Here is a 19371-nt window from a genome sequence, read left to right on the forward strand (position 1 = left end):
GCAAACCTTCGTTAAGGTGGAGTTAAGGCTGCAGACACAGATGAGTGCTTTGGGCAGACACTACCTTTCAAGGACGTTAGGAACCCAGAAGGACAGAGTCAAAGATGCATTTCCCAAGCAGAGTCATGCTTCTGAGCCTGTGCCTGACTCACTTCAGAAATTCTACCCTGACCCCAAATCCAACCCACCAGCTGCGATGCCAATAAGCCTTTTCTGGTGGATTTGAGGAGGGCAGAAAAATGAGGCTTATGATGGAAACTCCGGTGCAATAAGCATGGAGTGACTGCTATCACGCCATTTCCATTCCCCTATGCAAAGATCATAGGAGCCAGAGTTAGAAAAGACCCATTAGAGCATTATGTCCATCCCCTCTGCCAGGGCACGGGAATGGGCCAGATTCTGATGTGAAATGCTGGGAGTTACACCAGCGTAACTGACAGCAGAATCTGGCCCACCCTGTCCCACTAGGGGATGTAACAGGCAATAGAACTTACACTGTCTTTGAGCCCAGATGACGCTCTAGACATCATATACTCCATTACACCAATCCCACGGAAAATGCCTGAAGTCGGTGCCCAGGACCTCGTGGGACAAAATTGTCTTTACACCACAGTAAAGTCTGGGACAGATAGTTTAGTATCTGTGTAACGCCAACAGACCCTGGTTGTCAGCAGGCAGGATCGAACCTGGGGCCTCCGGAGCTTAGTGCGTGAGCCTCTACTGCATGAGCTAAAAGCCACCTGGCTGTTAGCTAAGGCTGTAGAGCAGACTTGTTTTATCTCTTTCTTTAAGTGGTCTTGGCGCCACTAGATGGGACAGAACACCACACCCAGAAGGCGTGTGGGTTACATTCACACAGCCCACTACACGACCCCCAGTTATCCATACCTCGACCACTGATCTCTGGGAGCTGCCATTATATCTGGTGGCCGGGCAGTGCTCCACAGCATTAACGCTCCTCCATACTTCAGGCTTCCAGCAGCACCATGCCCCCTCCCCCTAATCCGAGTAAGGGTCAGACTTTGCACACAACAGCTGCCCATCATCCCCACTCCTGTAGTCTTTGACTGAGCCTTGCCATGCCCCTTGTTGGCAGTTATTAGGCCATGGATGTCCCATGCTGCTCCCTGTATATTACTGGAGATGCAAATAAAATTCCAGAGGAGAGAGAGATGACATGGAGTGAGAGGGGCGTTGGGGAGGATGACGACCTCTTAAGAAAAGTGCCGCTCATCCCGGCCCCCCAGCATGGGAGGGGAGAAATACTGGCCCGAGTCATCAGGCCTGGATTCCACTCACAGCTCCGACACAGGCTCACGGGGTATCCTTGGGCAAGTCCCTTAGGGCCCAGTTCTTAAGTTTGACCTCTAATTGTGTGTGCTTTGAGTTAAGGATGCTCAATGTTAGATCCCCGGGAGCTGAAGTGGTGCTGAGCAGCTACAGTTGCCACCAAAGTTAAATGGGAGACGAGCTCAGTGCAGCCCCCAGGAGCTAGGGGCACTCAGTGGCTCCCCACAAAAAACCCCAAACCAAGCAGGCCAGGCTGTCTGGCCCAGCTGGAACACCTGTGGTGGAAGTGGTGCCAAGACCAGCAGAGCTTCATTTGACCTAGCACCTTTCATCCCTCCCCCCAAATTGTATCCCTCAAGGCCCGCTTGCGGAGAGCTCAACCCCACAATGTTAAAAGGCAGCTGAAAGAGGAACAGAGGAATTAAGGGCCACACAGCAATGGAGAGGAGAGGGATGTACTGAGAAATTAAGAATCAGCAAGGGGGAACAGGTGCATGAATGCTGCTCTAGATGGGGACTGTGGCAGAGGAGAAGGCTCTCACACCTACAGCGGGGACAGAGAAGAGGCCAGGGCTAGGTGAGCAGAGGGAGGTGGAAGAAAAGGAGGTCGGTGAGGTCAGCTGGTGCACCCCCTATGGAAGGGTTCAATCCCCACCCTGGACCAATAGGGAGCCAGCGCAGCTGTCTGAGGCAGGGGTGGGGCGTGAGGTGGCCAGGCTTCGTCGTACCTGGGCATGACTGGGGGCGGCAGCATTGTGCACATGCTAGGGAGCTGGGACTCCTCAGGGAGGCTGCGGTGAAGGGAGTCCATCTGCATGCATGGGCCCCACTGCTAGATGCTAGGGACAGCCCCTCCCCCGCTGCTTTGTAATGCAAACACCATCCCATCTGTTTGGTAAGAGCACAAAGCACTAGGGCTCTAGGGACGGGGCAGCAGCCAAGCTCCCAGGTCTTGGCACCACGCTGCCAGCCTGGCGTCCGTGGCGCCGTCCGTTCGGCCCCGGCCACCTGGAGCCCACTGGAGACTCAGACGCTGCCCACCCTGCAGCCTGGCAATTGTTTCTCTCTCTCTTCAGAGCAAATTCCAGGCTGTCATGGGGCCACCCAGGAGACAGGCTTCGGCCGGGGGAGTTACTTTCGCGGGCAGTGAAGCTTTAGGCCAAAGGCTGCTGCTGTTCTGACAGCTGGGATGTTGCCAGTCACTGGAACCAGCAAGATCTGTACACCCGGATCCCAAGCTGCCCCTGCCCTGGCAGGCCAGGTGCGTGCAGGAGGGAAAGGGTATTCTCGGCTTCTGCATCACTGTTTTAGAGGAAACACAACAGCTCCTCGTCCGCAGCCCCAGTGCCCTGACCCAGCCTGGTGTGGATGAGGTGGGGAACCCCCCAGGTAAAGCCTGACAGAACAGGAGGCTTCTGGCTTCGCAAGTTCCCTCTTCTCCTGTTGCTCCCACAGCTGCGTAGTGAGCCCTCCTATGGGTCACACAGTGGGTGCAGCAGAAAAGCGTCCTTATGCCCTCATGCCAGGCCCCATAGTGCAGTTAACTCTTTGGAGACTGCAGGCTGCACACCTGTGCAGCATTTGTTCAGCTGGCAGCCTGATCAGTATCATCCTTGTCATCTGCACATCCCAACTGCTGCTCCAGGGCCCTCCGGAACAGAGTGGCAGGGATCTCTTAGCCTGCCAGCGAACTGAGGAGTCACGGGAAGGCATTTAGGATTTGCCCATGTCTTTGCTATCTCCTCAAATACAGCTCTCTGGGGACCTGCCCTCTTTACAGAGGTGTTTGCTCAAGTCATCTCTCATATGGCTCCTGGGGAAAAGGGGGCAGGATGTTTTTGTTTAGCTTAGCCTATGGCCAGGGCAGTGCCACTGGGAGGCACTTAGAGATGCCCAAATTAGGTAGACCCCCATCAGTCAGCTGCACGGTACTGCATCCATACCTGGGACCCTGTATTCATGAGATGGGGAGTTTAACAGTCAAACATGAGCAGGAGACCGATCTTCCAGTTAGCCCCAAAGCAGCAGACCCTGCACTTGCTGCATAGGAAATACCCACCACCAGGGTAGTTTCCACCAGCTGCAAGAGCCCTGCCTCCTGTTGGTGCAGGCACTCAGGGAGACCAACGGGCTTGCACCAGGCTAGTGTGAATGCACCTCTTAAAGGGACAGGAGGTAGTGCCCGGAATGAAGCCCACAATCTCTTCCCTGCCTTAAGCACAGAATCCAGCTCCAAGAGCCTCCTTGTGCCAGGGCAGGCACACTCTGGACTCGGCCACCGGCACACGCACACACATGGCTCTCCAGAATATTCCTTCCCTGAGTACAGTGTGGCCCAGCTCTGCCCTGCGATGCGTTAAGAACATACCCTGCTATAATAAGGAATAAGGACAGCCAAACCCTCTGGGAGCAGCGCCGGAACTAGAACTTCATCTTCTATCTGCAGGAACTTTTTGGTATTGCAAAGCGCTGCCGGGAAAGGGAAGCCAAGAGATGGGACTCACTGTGTCCAGACAGGGGGGAGAGAAACCATGGGTGGCTCTGCCCAGCTTTCATTCAGGGTGCAAACCCAGAGACTGCACTTCCAATACACACCTATGAGGGGCAACCATTCAACGGCAGCAATGCCAAGACCTGCCTGCCAGAGGTACCCAGAAAAACACTCAGAGAGTGTTTGGAGGGAGGTGATACAGAGCAGGGCACTGCAAAGCGATGCGGGGTAAAGTCATCCTCCCCTAAACACAGCAATGCCAGCCTACGCTCATGTGAGCACAGAGGACTGACTCAGGGCTGCCCCATAGAGTCAGTAGGGTGCTGGATTTTCACCCAGACCACTGGCCCATTTCTTAAAGCATCTCCCGGTTCAGCAGGTTGTGGAAGGGAGCCTGTCTCTCACCCAGGAAGAGGAGAGTGCTGGCTGCTTCTCGGGAGTTCATACAGGACCCGAATGGGGCCTCAGCTGCCAAAAGGCCTTGCTGCAGTCAGTGTGAACCTGCTAGCAACACGCTCCTCCTCCCGCAGAGCTCCAGGCAGTGCTGGCCTGGTGCCAAGGGGCAGCCCTGCCCATTCAGTGAGGCGCTCTGGGGCCTCTCACGAGAGGTCAAGCAAAATGCGAGTGGCTGCCCCTCGCCTGCCCTCCGCGGCTGGCAGTTGAATTCTTACACTAACTCAAGGGGAAACCTGCGTAAGGGCTGACAACCTCCCCCTCCCCCCACCAAGCTTAACTCCAGCTGCCTCTACAAAGGGCAGAGACTGCCCCTGAACCTTGTACACCACGAGGACTGCTCTCCCCTGCCACCCATCCGGAAGATCAGACAGACATGTTGGTGGCTTCACAGGGACAGCAGCAATTCCCAATCCCAGCCCCCTTCCCCCATGGAGCTGGGCAATTCCCAGGAAGGGAGTGCTATCCCTTGTTCCTGCAGGCCCTTTATCTCCCTGTTTGCTTCAGGCTTCTCTGATTGTGCTAACAAGTGCAGCCACAGCTTTGCTAACATTCGGCCCATCAAAGCAGCCCAGCCAGGGCATGACTAGCCAAGGACAGGGATGGCCCTTTTCCAAGCACAACAAACTTTAGAGGCTGGCTTTGAACAGACACCGTATATTCACAGTAAGTTGATTCCTTTTGCAGACTCTGCTCCTGCTCTCTTCCCCACCCCCCACCAACCGTAAAGAGATTGGAAACGAGGGATAAAAATTGTTCCCAGCTCAAATAGCTGAACTCTCAGCTCAAGTGGAAGCATGCAGTAGGCGTGAGGAACGCATTCCTTCTGTCAGCAGGACCCTGCCCACCGGGAGAAGCAGCTGGCATTCCAGAGGTCCCAACACAGAGAATGCCAAGCGACCTCAACGGCTGGCACACGACTAAGCAAGCATTGGAAGAGACCTCCTCTGTGGGATAGAGGGCCGGGGGCAAGGAAGAGGAGGACTAAATAATTTTAAACACCCATTAGTCTCCCCCCCCCCACTTACAGTTTACTCTATTCCATCTGATTTGCATCCGATGAAGTGACCTGTAGCTCACGAAAGCTTATGCTCAAATAAATTGGTTAGTCTCTAAGGTGCCACAAGTACGCCTTTTCTTTTTGCGAATACAGACTAACACGGCTGCTACTCTGAAATCTATTCCAAGCAGTGGTTTAGGAGTAGGGCGATGTAAATACAGAAACCTTTAAGTCCATTTCTCTCCTTCTCACCCACATCAAGAAGTTTTTACAGCGATCCATGTAATACTGCCACACGCTGTAGAAGACTGTTAAATAGACTCTCAAGAGAAGCACTGGAATCTCTGTCACTTAATACTTAGCACTTCTAGGACACTTTCCTTCTGTAGCTCTCTTGGCACTTTACTAAGGAGAGTCAGGTGCTCACCCTTGAAGCCTAGGAACGTGAAGGAACTTGCCCAAGGTGACGCACTGAGCCAGTGGCAGAACAAGGAATAGAAACTAGGCTGCCTCGGGGTTTTAAAACTAGACTAGAGGAAACATAAACCAAGCATAACGTAACAGAAAATAATCCTGCCCTGGCTGCCTAATGGCCTGGGTGATTCAGATTTAACAGAAAGCCATGGTGGAAGATGCAACTTCTTGCTTTGTTACCTGACACAGGCAGAGGATCTGCATAGGAAAGAATGGCTTGGCCCAGGCTTATGGACCCTGCTGCTTCAGCAGCAATAGACTCTGATGATTTCCATCCTTCCTCCACACACAGAAAGAGAATGAGTTCCCACATGGGGCTGATGGAGCAATGAATGGAGCTGCAATCCAAAGTGGAAGCAGATAATTGGCTGTTCCAGCTCATGGGGCACATGAGCCAGCACACACCATCTAGGAGAGGACCGGCTTTTAAGCAGGGACACACAAACTAATGGTGTGGCCTCTTCTGAAATAACATGTGCCTTACGGGTAAAAGAATATGGCATTACAGGGGGATCCGAGATGGGCAATGAGAAGGACTAGGGACCTAGAGAAACTCTTACATGAAGAGAGATTGAAGAGAATGAAATTCCTTCACTTAGAAAGGTGAAGAGGGGACACGAAAAAAGTCTATAAAATAGCACATGATCAAGAAGGTAGATCTGTTCTCACCATCTCACAACACAAGAACAAAAGGCCAGCTAACAAGATTAAAAGATGACAAATTCAAAAACAACAAAAATAAATACTTTTTTCCCCACACGATACAAACTGTGGATCTCTACCACAGGATGTCACTGAGGCAAACGCAATCAGCAAGATTCAAAGAGAGACTGGATATTTATATGGATAACAAGAACATCCAGAGTTACAATAGTTGAAGTTCACTAATTCTGGAAGAGATATTAAGCCTCATGCTTCAGAGCTTAAACCAAACTAACTACTAAGGATTGTTGCAGGGTCAGTTTACCCCACGTCTGCCTACTGCAGGGCTCTTAAACCATCCTATGAAGCAACTAGTGCTGACCACTATCAGGAAATGGATACTGGACGAGATGGCTTGTGGGACAGGTAATGCTCTTGTATTCCGTATAAGGCACAGGAGGCATTACCAGTGCTATTTTGTCAAGGCAGAAAGAGAATGGTGGCAACAGCGGCCAGAGGGGTAAGCCCCGCACTGCATCCCTGCCAATGCTCCACAGCTGGAAAGCAGGCAGGGGAGGAGCGAGCCAGGAACTCTCAGCCCATTGAGAAATTCTGGAGGGACAGACTAGCAAAGCAGTTCCCAAAGTGAGGTCTGTGCAGAGCTCGCTGTTCACACGGTGCTAGCTCACCTGTTTGTTTCCAGCTACTGCATCACATTAAAAGCTGCTAAAAATACATGTCTAACATTACTACTCCACATAAGGGACTGCTGTGGTTACCACAGGGATCTGATGAGACAATGGAAGAGGAAGTGGCCATTGGAAGGGGAGGAGACCACTGGACAAGCTCATTATGAATTATTTGTATTACCGGAGGAGCCCCAGTCATGGACCAGGAGCCCAGTGCACTGGGTGCTGTACAAACACAAAACAGAGAGAGCTTACTAGTACTCTACTAGAACAGAATCTACATGATAGAAAGGTTTGAGAACCTCTGGACTAGAACAATGGCAAATACCTGTATTTAGCAGGTTATCATGCCTTCTAACTAGGGACACTTGATACATACAATGTCTGGGAGCTCAGAAAGCCACTCTAGACGCTTTGTGGATGGCTAAGGTCAGTGTCAGGTTGAAAATATCTGGACTGCACAGAATCAGGTTCAAAGCCTAACAGGGTTGATGTAGCTCTTTATCCTTCCAAGTTAATACTGTTTTGCCCAACTGGAGCCTCTTCCATCCGAGGATCTCAAAGTACTTTACACACATGAATTAAATGAACCTCACAGACCTCCTGGGAACTTGGAAGCAGGAAATACCCGTTCTCTTAGACTCTGCCTTAAAATCCAGGATCCTGCCTGCTCTGCATGGCTATTAAAGCTCTTTCCCCGAGAGTATGGATTTATCCTAGCGTGCTTGGTCAAAAGTTTCTCCTCCTCCATGCAAGTAGAGGAGAAACTAGTTGACTGCCTTCACCTCAGAAATGGCTAAATTTCAGCAAAGCTGTGAGCATGCAAACTTTGAAGACATTTTGCGATTCTTCAGGATGAACGACTAGCAAGCAACTCCCCCTGGTAAATTCCATCCAGGAGCCTGCTCTTGGGGCTCAGCTGAATTAAACTCTGTCTTCCCCTCATAAGGGCTGGCACAGCTTGAGAGACTTCCCCCTTTCCAAGGGACAATGGCCACAGACCCAATTGTTCTGCTGGTCTCCTCCCCCTGGAATCTAATCTTGTGACACCCCCCTCCCCAATCCCCCTCTTTTTTTTAACTCCAGGGCTACTGCGCTCATCCCTGCCCAGCCAACTGGCTCATTGTTAACGAGCGCGTCCAGCCAGGAAAGTGATTGATCACTAAGGAGAAAAGGCCAAAGCTGTGACGGGTCGTTTAACAATTTCAATTAAACTCTGCAGTGCTCAGACACTGAAGGGGAGGAGAGAGAAGGAAATTAAAACTTCTACCACTGCTCCAGGTGACAACCCCAACAGCAGTAGGGTCCATGGGGAATGGTCCAAGCCCTCCCTGGAGGTATATGGTTTGAGAGAGAGAACCCCTCCCCGCTTGCAGAGGTATCTACAACAATGGGCATCCCCCACACCCTCTGCCTTACAGTATCATACTGATGTCCCCCAGCCCCACAGAGCTGCAGGATTAATGTGCTCTCACCCACCAAAAAAAAAAAAAAGAAGAAGAAATCATCATGTGCCCCCGGGGCTTTGAAATAATAGGTGCTCTGACCCATTTGTGCACCAACATTTTCCACGCCATGCACCGCCTAAGAATATGCACGTTGAATATTTAACTACGTGTCCCTGAACTTCCCGCTGCCGGGACTGGCGGCTTGATTCTTGGTTACGTGCAGCGACTTTTTTTAGGCCCAGGAGATCCCCGAGGGCTAATCACAGCGATGCAGTGCCGAATCCACTGAGACAGCAGAAGGACTCTTAGAGGGATTTTAAAAATCAGCGTCTCGGCCTGTCATATGGAAAGGCGCTTTAATGAGCAACAAAGGCAGCTAACATTCTGCTCACCCGGCATCTTAACAAAAAGAGAGCGAGCGAGCAAGAGAATGAATCATAAGGGGTTGGGAGTAGAAGGCTCCTCTGGCGGAGGGACAGAGCCTCATGCAGCAGGGGAAACGTCAGACCTATCCTGCCGCCATGTAATAGGCTGACCCCATCTGTGGCTGGGGGTTCAGCCCCTGTGGGGAGCAAGGAGGGGACAAAGCCAGAGCAAGGCAATAGAGAATGCTCTCCAATTGCATTTGATTGAGATACAGTCATCAGGTGATTACGGTCCTAGGATGGAGGGGAGGAGGCCAGCCTTGCTCCTTCCCCTCCTAGCATGGGGGCATTCTCACCCCATTGCATGTTACACCTCATCAGGCTCCCCTTTCAAGCCAAGCACACCAGCTGTGCCAGTTCCTGCTTCACTCCTTTCTTCCTTAGTATTTAATCTAGAGATAGACACTGGGGTTGTCCTTATTCTCAGCCCTTCCTCAACATCAGCTCCTGCTCTCCCTTGTAGGCATCACTAGCCTCTCTCAGAATGCTGAAGATTCTTATTTCCTCCTCCTCCTGAGAGCTAAGTATCTCTCCGCACTCTGACAAATCTGCATCATTGGGGTTTTCCCGTGCCACCTGGCCTTGCGATAAGCAGGTGAGCAGACCTGTGCATGATGTTCCCAATCAGCCGGGCTAGTTCCTTGTACTGACTGGAAAAGTTCTTTCCAATTTGCATTTGGTGCAGCCGTCTAGGGAGCGTTTTGTTTCCGTAACCCCAGCCCTGTGGATTTTCAGAGGTTAACCCCTACCTCCTCCCGCTCAGCGCTTTGCAGTGTCTGACCTAGCAGTTTATCCCCGCCTTGTTTTTATAATCCCCAGCCTCACTAACTTAGATTTTCCACCACTGAACACACAGCCCTGAGCTGCTCCTCATCTCTCCAAGTCAGTCTCAGTTATTCCCCCTCACCCTCCACACACACACTTTTCTCCTCCTATGAGCTTTCACGTGAATTCTTTTGCACTCATGAGACGTGCCAGACTGACAGACCTGGCAACAGGATGCCTGTATCCATAGCACAAGCACGGCACAGGCCGCAGGAGGGCAAGCTTCCCCTATGCTGCACCACAACCCTGCCCTGGATGGACACCTCCCAGGGTGAAAGGTTTGCTGGCTACCCCTTGCCCATTCAGCCCTTAGCTTCTCTGCCAAGAGCACCATTAAATGTGGTAGTTTTTATGATGTGAACACCTGTCTCTGGGGAATTGGACCAGGACCCACTCTCCCGACATTAACTTTCTTCCCCCCACCAGCTGGGCCCAGAGTCCACCTTAAATCCATATCCCTTCTGGTTGAAGAAAGGGTAGTCTTTTAACATTAGCCTTAAAGAGCATTTTAGCAGGATGGCTTTGTAGATCCAGAGTATGGTTCTTCACCCTTGTCTCCCCACCAACCAAGACCATTAGAGTCAAAGGAGAATCTAGAATGTGTGTATTCAGAACTTCCCTGCAAACAGACACATACAGAGTCTCCAGTTGTTCCCCAGTGGCTCAGTTATCTCACATGCTTTAGACTACCCTGTTTTACTTCTTCATCCTAATGGCTTCCTTATCCACTCAGCTGATTAGTCCAGTTAGTTTGCCTTTCCTCCCACTTCCCTTCTGCCGTCTTCTGTTGATTCTCACATTCATATGGGGAATATAGCTCAGTCTTCCTTCTTCTTAGCCAACACTCTGGTGCACCTATATGCGCTGGGTGTCACCCGTCTCACATATCCCACCTGCTCCAGGAAGTACCCCAAGAATGAAGGAGCTGAACCAAGATTCTGGAGCTGGACACCCCGCACTTTTGAGACATTCAGATCTTAACCTTTGTCCTTGGGGCCCCAGCTTTAGGATAAAGTTCAGACCCTCCCACCCACCTCCATTTCATTCCAATCACTATCCTGCATGGGGGTGTCTGGGACACGGGCGGCTGACAAGGTCCTAGTGATGCCCTGGTCTTTTGTTTATTTCTCTAGGTCCTCAAACCCTAGGAACTCCCAGTCTGTCTCCCTCCCCGTAGGTCACTGGGGCCAAAACTTACAGGGGCTTCTTCCTTGCTCCTAACCAGGAACTCATCCACTGAGGACACAATCTCTCGTACCCTGATCTTTAGGAGAATCAGTGCATGATCAGGACGTGACTGCACAATGTACCATCCACAACTCTAACCATGGTGTTTCCTACCAATACCGCCTGCCCTCTCCTGGGTGTAGTTCAATGTCTTTTCCCCATAAGGAGGGCTGTGCTCCATAGGGTTGTGTAATTCTCTCCCCATCTCAGTGATCCTGCTTTCCTTTGTCTCCATTATACACAGTAACCCAGCTCTCTCCTTCCCCTGTCACCTCCATATTTCATCTAGGACCTTTTCAGCCCTTGAATGCTGCTTGGGGGGCCCTCTGGGCTCCCACTCAACAGGCCAACAATGCACGCACATAACCAGTCCCCATGAGTTTCTTTGCTGCAGTGACAGGGGTCTCCCCCTTTATCACAGCCTGGTCAGTACAAGCACACAGAACCGGCCTTAAATTCATTCCTACTTCAGTTCTGCAGCTGACCTTTAAGAGTATACAGGAAAGAGACGGGCACTACTGAAGGGTTAAACATTACCAGACTTAAAGAATCTCAAATTCAAGGCCTGACAATTGGTTCCAGTTGACTGGTTTGGATGGTAATTTTTCACAAGATAAATCTGACCAGAAGTAAGTGGCAATGACTGAAGGACCCTCTGCGCCAGCATGCCCCATAGGAGCTGTGCTGCTCACTTTCCTTTGGTGATTTTCTGCCACCCTTCCCCCCATCTGTCCCCCACATTTCAGGGTTTCCACACAGAGGCTACTAGAAGCATCATCTTTTACATTATCAGCGAGCTCTGGATTCACACCCCTAGCCCCTGACTGCACAGTAGTCTCCACTCCAGGGCACAAGTGCCAGGCTTCACATGCCCTGTTCCCAAGGACTCTCACACCAAGGCCCTAGGAGTAGAACTCACAGCAACTGACAAGAGATGGAGCAAGCAGCAATGCCCACGTTCTTTCAGCTCCCTGCTGCTGCATTAAGAGGCAAAGGTACTCACTGCTCTTGGATGCTTTGACCTTGGCCACCAGTTTCTGCACACCAGGTACATCCCCATTTTTCACAGCCTGGATCAGCTCCTGCTCTCGCCCCATCATGGACAGGTTGGAGTGGTAGGGGAGTGAAAGGAAGAGGTCCTCAGATCCCTCTGGTTCATAAAGCCATGGGCGTGCACGTAGCAACTCCTCAAAATGCTCTCAAATGGAGGAAAAGCCCAGCAAGAAAAATATTTTAAAATCCCACGGGACATAAAAAAAGCCTTTATAAAAAGATCTCTCCGTTAATAGCGATAAATGCAGCTAGGAGTCACTTTCCTTTTGATGGAGATGGGGATGCAGTCTGGTTAAAGAACATGCAATCACTTAAACAAAAAATAGTTCCATGCTTGGGGACTGACTCTCAACAGCAACAGGGCCCCACAAGACAAAGACAGGCAGTTTGGAGGAGGGGACCGGGAGAGTCTGCTTTGAGAAGAGTCTGGCCTCTTAATCGAACCTGTGTAAAGCTCTCAGAGATTGAGGGGTCATGTTTTGCTTCCTTCGCGCCAGGCTGAGCTGCGCTGATGATTCCCTAATTCTTCCCAAAGGGATTATGTGCTCCTTTCCATCTGGAAGTTATAGATCCTCTCTCTCTCGGTTATCCCCCTCATACTGGCATTCCTCTTGGTGCCGTCTCTGCCAGCCACTCTGCAGACCCCCTGCGCTGGGCAGCGTTCAGAACCTTGGCCACAGAGCCCTAGAGGAGAGGTTGTCCTGGTGCTCCCGGTACCTGTGAACAGCAACAGCAGGGTCAGGTTTCAAAGGCTATTTACTTATCAGCATCATTAAAACAGTCCACTGCGACTGCTTCTGTGGCCACGCCGAAGAACAAATAGTTTGACTATATTTAGTACCGGCAGAAGTCAGACTGTCCTCGTGTTAAAAGGGCTGCAGGAGCGGAGGGGGAGAGGCCCTGAATTGGAGACAGTCTAACAATAGGTGCTGTGGGCTGGCCTGGTGGGCACAAGAAACAAGAGGTCAGATTGGACCCCCAGCATGGATGCTCTGGGAAGGTCACGAGTGTCCTGTCCTGCCACACGTGCATGCAGGAGGGAATGGGGCCAGCAGTGGGAGAAGCAAGAGCGTGGGCACAGCCTTGTCCCTCCTTGCACACCAGCAATTGTCTGTGCACACTACACCCTTTCGAAAGGTGGATCACGAGCCTCCAGGTTGTGTGCTCTCCCCGGCGCCCTAGAAGTGTTCTGCCTGCATAGGACACAAGCAGGCAGAATGTTTACCCAACCACTACTTGAGTGCTGTGCCTCCTCCCCGACCCCAGCAGAGCCCTGGCTGTGGGGGAGATAGACTACTGTGGGCGCATGGTCTAGGGGCTGGAGCCAGGGGCAGGGAATCTGGACTCCCTTGAGTTCTTCTCTTGGTTCTGTAACCGTTTCGATGCATGGCCTCGGGCAAGTCACTTAACCTCTCTGTGCCTCGGTGTACACATCTCTATGTGGCTTTAAGAATCCCCTCTCTCAGGGGAGCTGTAATTAGTACCCTCAGATAAAAGGTATGATGGAACTGCAAATTATAACAACCCTCTTGGAGTGTGATGGACTTCAATGTCTATCTAGATATGATATGGCCATCACGATGGTAACAGAGTGCCTCACTGAGAGTCACTCCACCAGCCAGTACAGGACAGGACTGTAATCTATATTCACTACGGCTACTTTTTCTTCTAGCCATTTTAAAGAATCCCAACGATGAGCTTCCAGCCCTTTCCCTGGACATTTAGGAGGACTGCATTTCAGCCTGTTACTCCTAGTCAGGCCGCCTTGGTCTTGCTGAACATTTCCTCTCTCCTTACGCCTTGCAAACACAGATACTGCCCTCAGAATTAAATGGGAAGCTCCAGTGCATTGGGATTTAAAAGATACCCATTAACAAGGTTATTAGCGCACAAGCATTCTCAGGCAATGAGCTGAGCACAAGCTGGCAGAGTGACTGTACTCAGAGGACAGAGGAGAATCAAAATTTAATTCAGCCCCTAGCAAGCCAATTCCCTGCTGGCGGACCGTGTCTCCATCTCAGTGCATAGGGCATCCTTTCAGAAACTGAGGTTTCCCCCCAGTGTTACAGGATGGGGGCCCCACCACACATGTTCCTACCCACCAAAAGCCTTCCCACTCCCAATCTCTAAATTTAGATTTATCCTAACATGAAGTTTTTTCAATTGTATTCTGTACATTTCTAGACTTCTCCCATGTTTCAGCCATGCATCTGGCAGCTTCTCTTTACCCGGTCATGAAATCTTGGGAGAAGGAGTGTGTGCAAGAGAGAGAAAATATGAAAGATTGACACAAGCTGCCAAACTGCTGTCAGATAGCTACAATTCTTCATTAGCACCAAATTAGAACCAGCAAACTAGTGCAACAAGGCTCCACTTTCTGTTACCAGTCACTTGAGCCATGGATTCTCCTAGACCTCCCTTTCTTAAAGCTCCTGAGAAGCATCCTTGGCTGTTTACAATGTTGGGTTCTGTTGTAATAACTGGGACTATAAATCTAGCCCGATTCTAAAATCAACTGTAAAAATTATATGAAAGTTCATATGATGTTATAACCACCTAGGCTAACAAATGGCGATGAAAAGTAGGTCAGGGGAGAGACACATCTAGCCTCCTGCACCCTCACACATTAGCAACAAGTCTGACTCTTGGAAAAATATTGCAAAAGGAAGAGTGCAAACCCATAAAGCTAAGATCATTGCCTGATAAGGGACACACACCAGTGCGTGACTGCAGGATGGAGCTGAGAGGGTAGACACACCTCTGGGCGGCACAGTGGCACCCGCCAGGCAATGACAGCCTTCCTTGTGAGGGAAGGATTTGCAGGGATGCCCAGAATCACATGGTAAGGCTTGGGATTTTCCCATGCAGTAGCCTACATGTGATTGCAGGCCTTGGGTTTATGCTGGCTGATCAGGCCCTGGACAGCTAGGTTGTTCTGAACTTTCACATCACAAGCGGGTTGCGATGTGATGTGCATCACAACTCAGGTTGGCGGTCACTTTCCCACTGCCAGGTCAGGCTGCTTTAGGGGTTTCTCTCTATCCTCATGTTATAATCAAGTTGCGGCCAGTTGGCTTAAAGTCTAATGCTTGTGTCCATCCTCATTGCTCCTTGCCATAAGCAAACGTGAATTGGGTTAATAGAACATCTCCTGGAACCTCAGTTACTGCACCAGCTTAAAGCTGTTTGGTTTCATTCTGCTTCAGCACATCTTACCCGCTTTACTTTGATATCATCCGAACCCACTGGCACTTGACTTTTTTTATACTAACATTTTTTTTTTCAGTCAATCTCCACTAGGAAGCAGGCTCATATCTGAATGCCAGCTACTCATCCAAGACTCTGCCACAATAGGCCCCAGGAACTCTGTGTAACCAAGGGTTAACAATCTGCACCTCTCAAGCTTCACAAGAGTGCAGCAGTATCAGATGCAGTCCTGAGCTAGAAGCATTTCTCCCTCCGCTCCCTGTTGGTGTTTATTGGCAATAGACTGGAATGTGACTTGCTGTATATAGTGATAGCAAACAACCCTCCCCCTACCTGAGAAAGCTAATCTTTCAACCCAGGAATTCACCTGGAGAACCCAGGAATCTGAAATATTCCTTCATCAAACAACTCAGAGTCGGGGGGAAACGGTAGAATTATGGAAGGGGAGGAGTAGAGATGCCGAACAGCAATTTAAAAACAAACAAACAAAAAAACCCCAACCCTAAAAGGCAGTCTGGGGAAGTTATCCACACCCCCAGTTGCAAAGGTTAGGATGATGGAAACACCCTACCATCATAACAGTAAACACTGTTGAGGCATCTCCTCTACCAAGCACTATACAGACCTAGGAAGATCTAGTCCCGCCCACAAAAACCACAAATATACTTAATCACTACCCCCTCCCCCATATCACAAATGGGGACGTTGAGGCTGGGATGTTCAAGGCACTTGCCCAAGACCACACAAGGAGTAAGTTGCAACAAAAGCCAAATGGGGGGGATTATAAAGGAAGGAGGCGGGGGAGGGGGGGACACACACTCTTAATGAAAGAGAGAGAGAAAAAAAGGCAACCTGGAGCACTTCTCTTAAGAGACTAAAACTATAAAAAAGAGTCAGGAAAAACTTAACCTGGGGCAGAAGAACGTTACTAGGCAGCCCTGACAAAGGGGATCTTTGAATTCCTTCTTTAAACAAATATTTTCAGATCAAAACGCTGAACGGGACCCGAGTGGAGCGGAGCCTATGAAAAGAATGTGAAAGCTACGGCACGGGCACAAGTGACCCAGCAACGGGAATAAGGGAAAGTCATTCTCTGCGGGCAGCAAACAACCCGCACCAATTCCCGCCCCCCGCTCTTTCTTCTCCATAACTCACCTCCTCAGGAACTCCCCTGCGTTTCCAACAGGCACAGTTGCAAATCCGATTCCTTCTCAGCCACGTCTGTCCCTGGCTGGGGAGCGTTCTCCCCAACCCCACCCCGCAGAGTTGGTGTAATGAAAGCCCAGAGCAGATCTCCACTTCCACACAAAAATGCCTTTGATCTCTTACGGTCCCGGACTCTGGGGGAAAGAGAGAGGGGGGGGGGGATCAAGTCTCCAGGCGCTGGAACTGCAAAGCAGAGCTGCTGCAACAATATCCCCTTTCGTCCACAGAGCCCTGCCTGGCCGGCTGGGGATTCCCACGGGCACCGCCGACCCTGCTGCTGAAATTGACCCGTCTAGTCAGTTTCACAGGGCGCCTAGGAACTCTGAAAAGTCTCTCTCCCCCAAGCCACCTCCCCCTGCCCGCTCGGTCCGTCTCCCTGCAGGAAATCCCTCCCAACCTCCGCTCCGTCTCTCCTGATTGGAAAAGCAAAGGGGGCTGCAGGAGCTGGGCAGGGCCAGGGCTGCTGTCAGTCAGGGTGATGCGGTTCCAGATTTGGGCAAGGGAAGGGGCGTGTGGAGAGTGGTACCTGAGACTCTAGTGTAACTGCAACAGGGAGCAAGTGCCCAGGTGTGCAAGCCCTGGGACCGGAGCCTCCTCCCCAGCCGGAGCCTGGTGGAAGGTCGAGAGAGGCGTCCCAACCCTTAATGACTACCCTGTGCCAGTCCCTTCCAGCTGCAGGGAGCACAGGGTGTATGGGTGGATGGGTTATCTATGGGAGCAGGGAGAACTACAGGGCTGGGGGTGGGAAGAGCTTCACAACAAACTGGTTCCTCTGTTTCCTTGCAACTCAGTTCTGAGATTCACTTTAAATGCTTTAAAACACTGCCAGTGCCACTTTAGTCCCTGCTGGTCGACAGCCCCGGTGAGAGCTCAGCTCCGAGGAGTTCCTGCGCCTCCCTCCCAGCATTGGATTCTTTACCAGGGGGTTTGCTGGAGCGGCTCATGACTGGTTTAGATTTGTTGAGTGCCAGCCCTGCGCTGAAGCAATTGTTTTACTGCTTTTGGGTGTTTACAAGTCTAGAACTTTAGGGTCCTGGGTGCATTTCAAAATCTGTAATCACCCCTGGAGCCATCTCTCTGTGTACTGTGACAGGGTCGGGCCAGATGGCTCTAGGACAGTAATAGAAGGCAGATATGTTAGCCCCAGGCTAAGTAAGTCCCTTTTCCCTGGGTGGCCAGGTTTCCCAGGAACCTTCTGGAGACAATTAAGATTGGCTGCAGGTGTTCTAATCAGCCTATCAAGAAGCTGCTAGAATCAATTAAGGAAGGCTAATCAGGGCACCTGGGTTTTAAAAAGGAGCTCACTTCAGTTTGTGGTGTGCGTGTGAGGAGCAAGAGGCACTAGGAGCTGAGAGTGAGAACACAGACTGAGGTGTGCAAGCATTATCAGACACCAGAAGGAAGGTTCTGTGGTGAGGATAAAGAAGGTGTTGGGAGGAGGCCATAGGGAAGTAGCCAAGGGAGTTGTAGCTGTCACACAGCTGTTCCAGGAGGCACTCTAGACAGCTGCATTCCACAGGGCCCTGGGCTGGAACCCGGAGTAGGGGGTGGGCCCAGGTTCCCCCCAAATCCTCCCAACTCCTGGTCAGACACAGGAGGAGTTGACCTGGACTGTGGGTTCAGAAAAACGGCCAAGCTGAGGGCTGCCATGAAGCTCTAAGGTGAGCAAATGCACCAATAAGCGCAAGACCCACCACGGTAGAGCAGAAACTTTGTCACAGTACATGTGATGCTTTCTCCTTCCCTCACTAGCCTCTATGGATTTTGTGTGAGCTGGAGGGTAGGCCCCAATCCTGTGAGATGTTGCCTTTACTGCAGGAATCCACCTGCGCAGAGCTCAGGGCTCACAATCTCAATCCCATAACAAGCTCTGCGCATTAGGATCCTGCACAAATGGGACTTCAGTGGGGTTCTACATGGGTGCAGGGCTCCTTGCAGGATTGGGGCATTAGATGGTCTGCTCTTTGGGGCAAAGACCTTGCCTTTTTCCTTGTCTGTAAAACATTTTACCTATGTTCCTATGGCACTATACAAGTAATAGTTAATCACTTTTAATCTTACTACAGTGAATCATTGAATATAAGTGACCATCAAAAATTAGTTACCGAAGGCTGCTTCCTAACAAAAGTGGAGCAAAACTGTAGTCAGGACTGCCTTGTCAGAGGGTGTCTTAGAACAGGAGGTTGCCTAATAAAGCTGGACAGCTTTCACTGCACAATACCACTGGATTATCAACAGCTAATCGGACTAAAAACCCATACATTGGCTTAATTCATGAAGGGCCCAACCCACAGCTCCTGTTGGCTTCTGTGGGAGTCATAAGTACTCGGCACTTCTCCAGATCAGCCCCTAAGAAATTATACCAAACCATAGTTTATTGAGCAACATAAACAATGAGGAAAATGGCAGGGCTGGCTGAGAAGGAAGAGCTGGAGTTCTAAAATACACCCTGTCTTTTCAATTCTGGCTTAAAAAAAAAGATTATGCACATTTGATTAGAAATGTCAACATTTTACAGCTGCTATTTTGAAGTGTGGCACTATAAGTAATCTTGCTAGAAAGCAACATGAAGTTAAAGGTCTTGTTATTCATTATGTGATTTTTGTCAGCGCTTGTAAAGCGCATTGACATTTATACTAATCCCCCAAATTTATGTAATACCTTTGTCCTTTTAAGGATCTTAATTAAGCTTCACAACACCCTGGGAAGCAGATAAGCCCACTTTGTAGATGGGAAACTAAGGGCTGGTCTACACAATTTTTTGTACCAATGTCACTATTTCCTTCAGGGATGTGATTTTCTATCAATATAGTTACACTGATACAATCCCTCGCATGGATGCAGTTATACCAGCATAATGGCACCTTATACTAGTACAGTTTAATTCCATTCCCACATAGGAATAAGCTACACTGATATAAGCACCTTTGCACTGGAATAA

At 50.4% G+C, this 19371-nt stretch overlaps 1 protein-coding gene across 8 annotated transcripts in view; it reads right to left on the reverse strand.

Annotated features, from left to right (window-relative positions):
• The window catches only part of CASKIN2 (CASK interacting protein 2), an 85709-nt gene that overhangs the window by 56310 nt on the left and 10028 nt on the right, over window positions 1-19371 (reverse strand). For all 8 annotated transcript variants that reach the window (XM_074972173.1, XM_074972178.1, XM_074972177.1 and 5 more), the window contains 2 exons: window positions 16380-16564; window positions 11968-12734 (listed from right to left, as the gene is read on the reverse strand). In XM_074972173.1, coding sequence (XP_074828274.1) covers window positions 11968-12064 — 97 coding nt within the window. In that variant the 5' untranslated portion in view covers window positions 12065-12734; window positions 16380-16564. The remainder of the gene's footprint in view (window positions 1-11967; window positions 12735-16379; window positions 16565-19371) is intronic.

This window comes from Natator depressus, chromosome 14 (assembly GCF_965152275.1).
Source record: "Natator depressus isolate rNatDep1 chromosome 14, rNatDep2.hap1, whole genome shotgun sequence".
NCBI classification, from domain to species: domain Eukaryota; kingdom Metazoa; phylum Chordata; order Testudines; family Cheloniidae; genus Natator; species Natator depressus.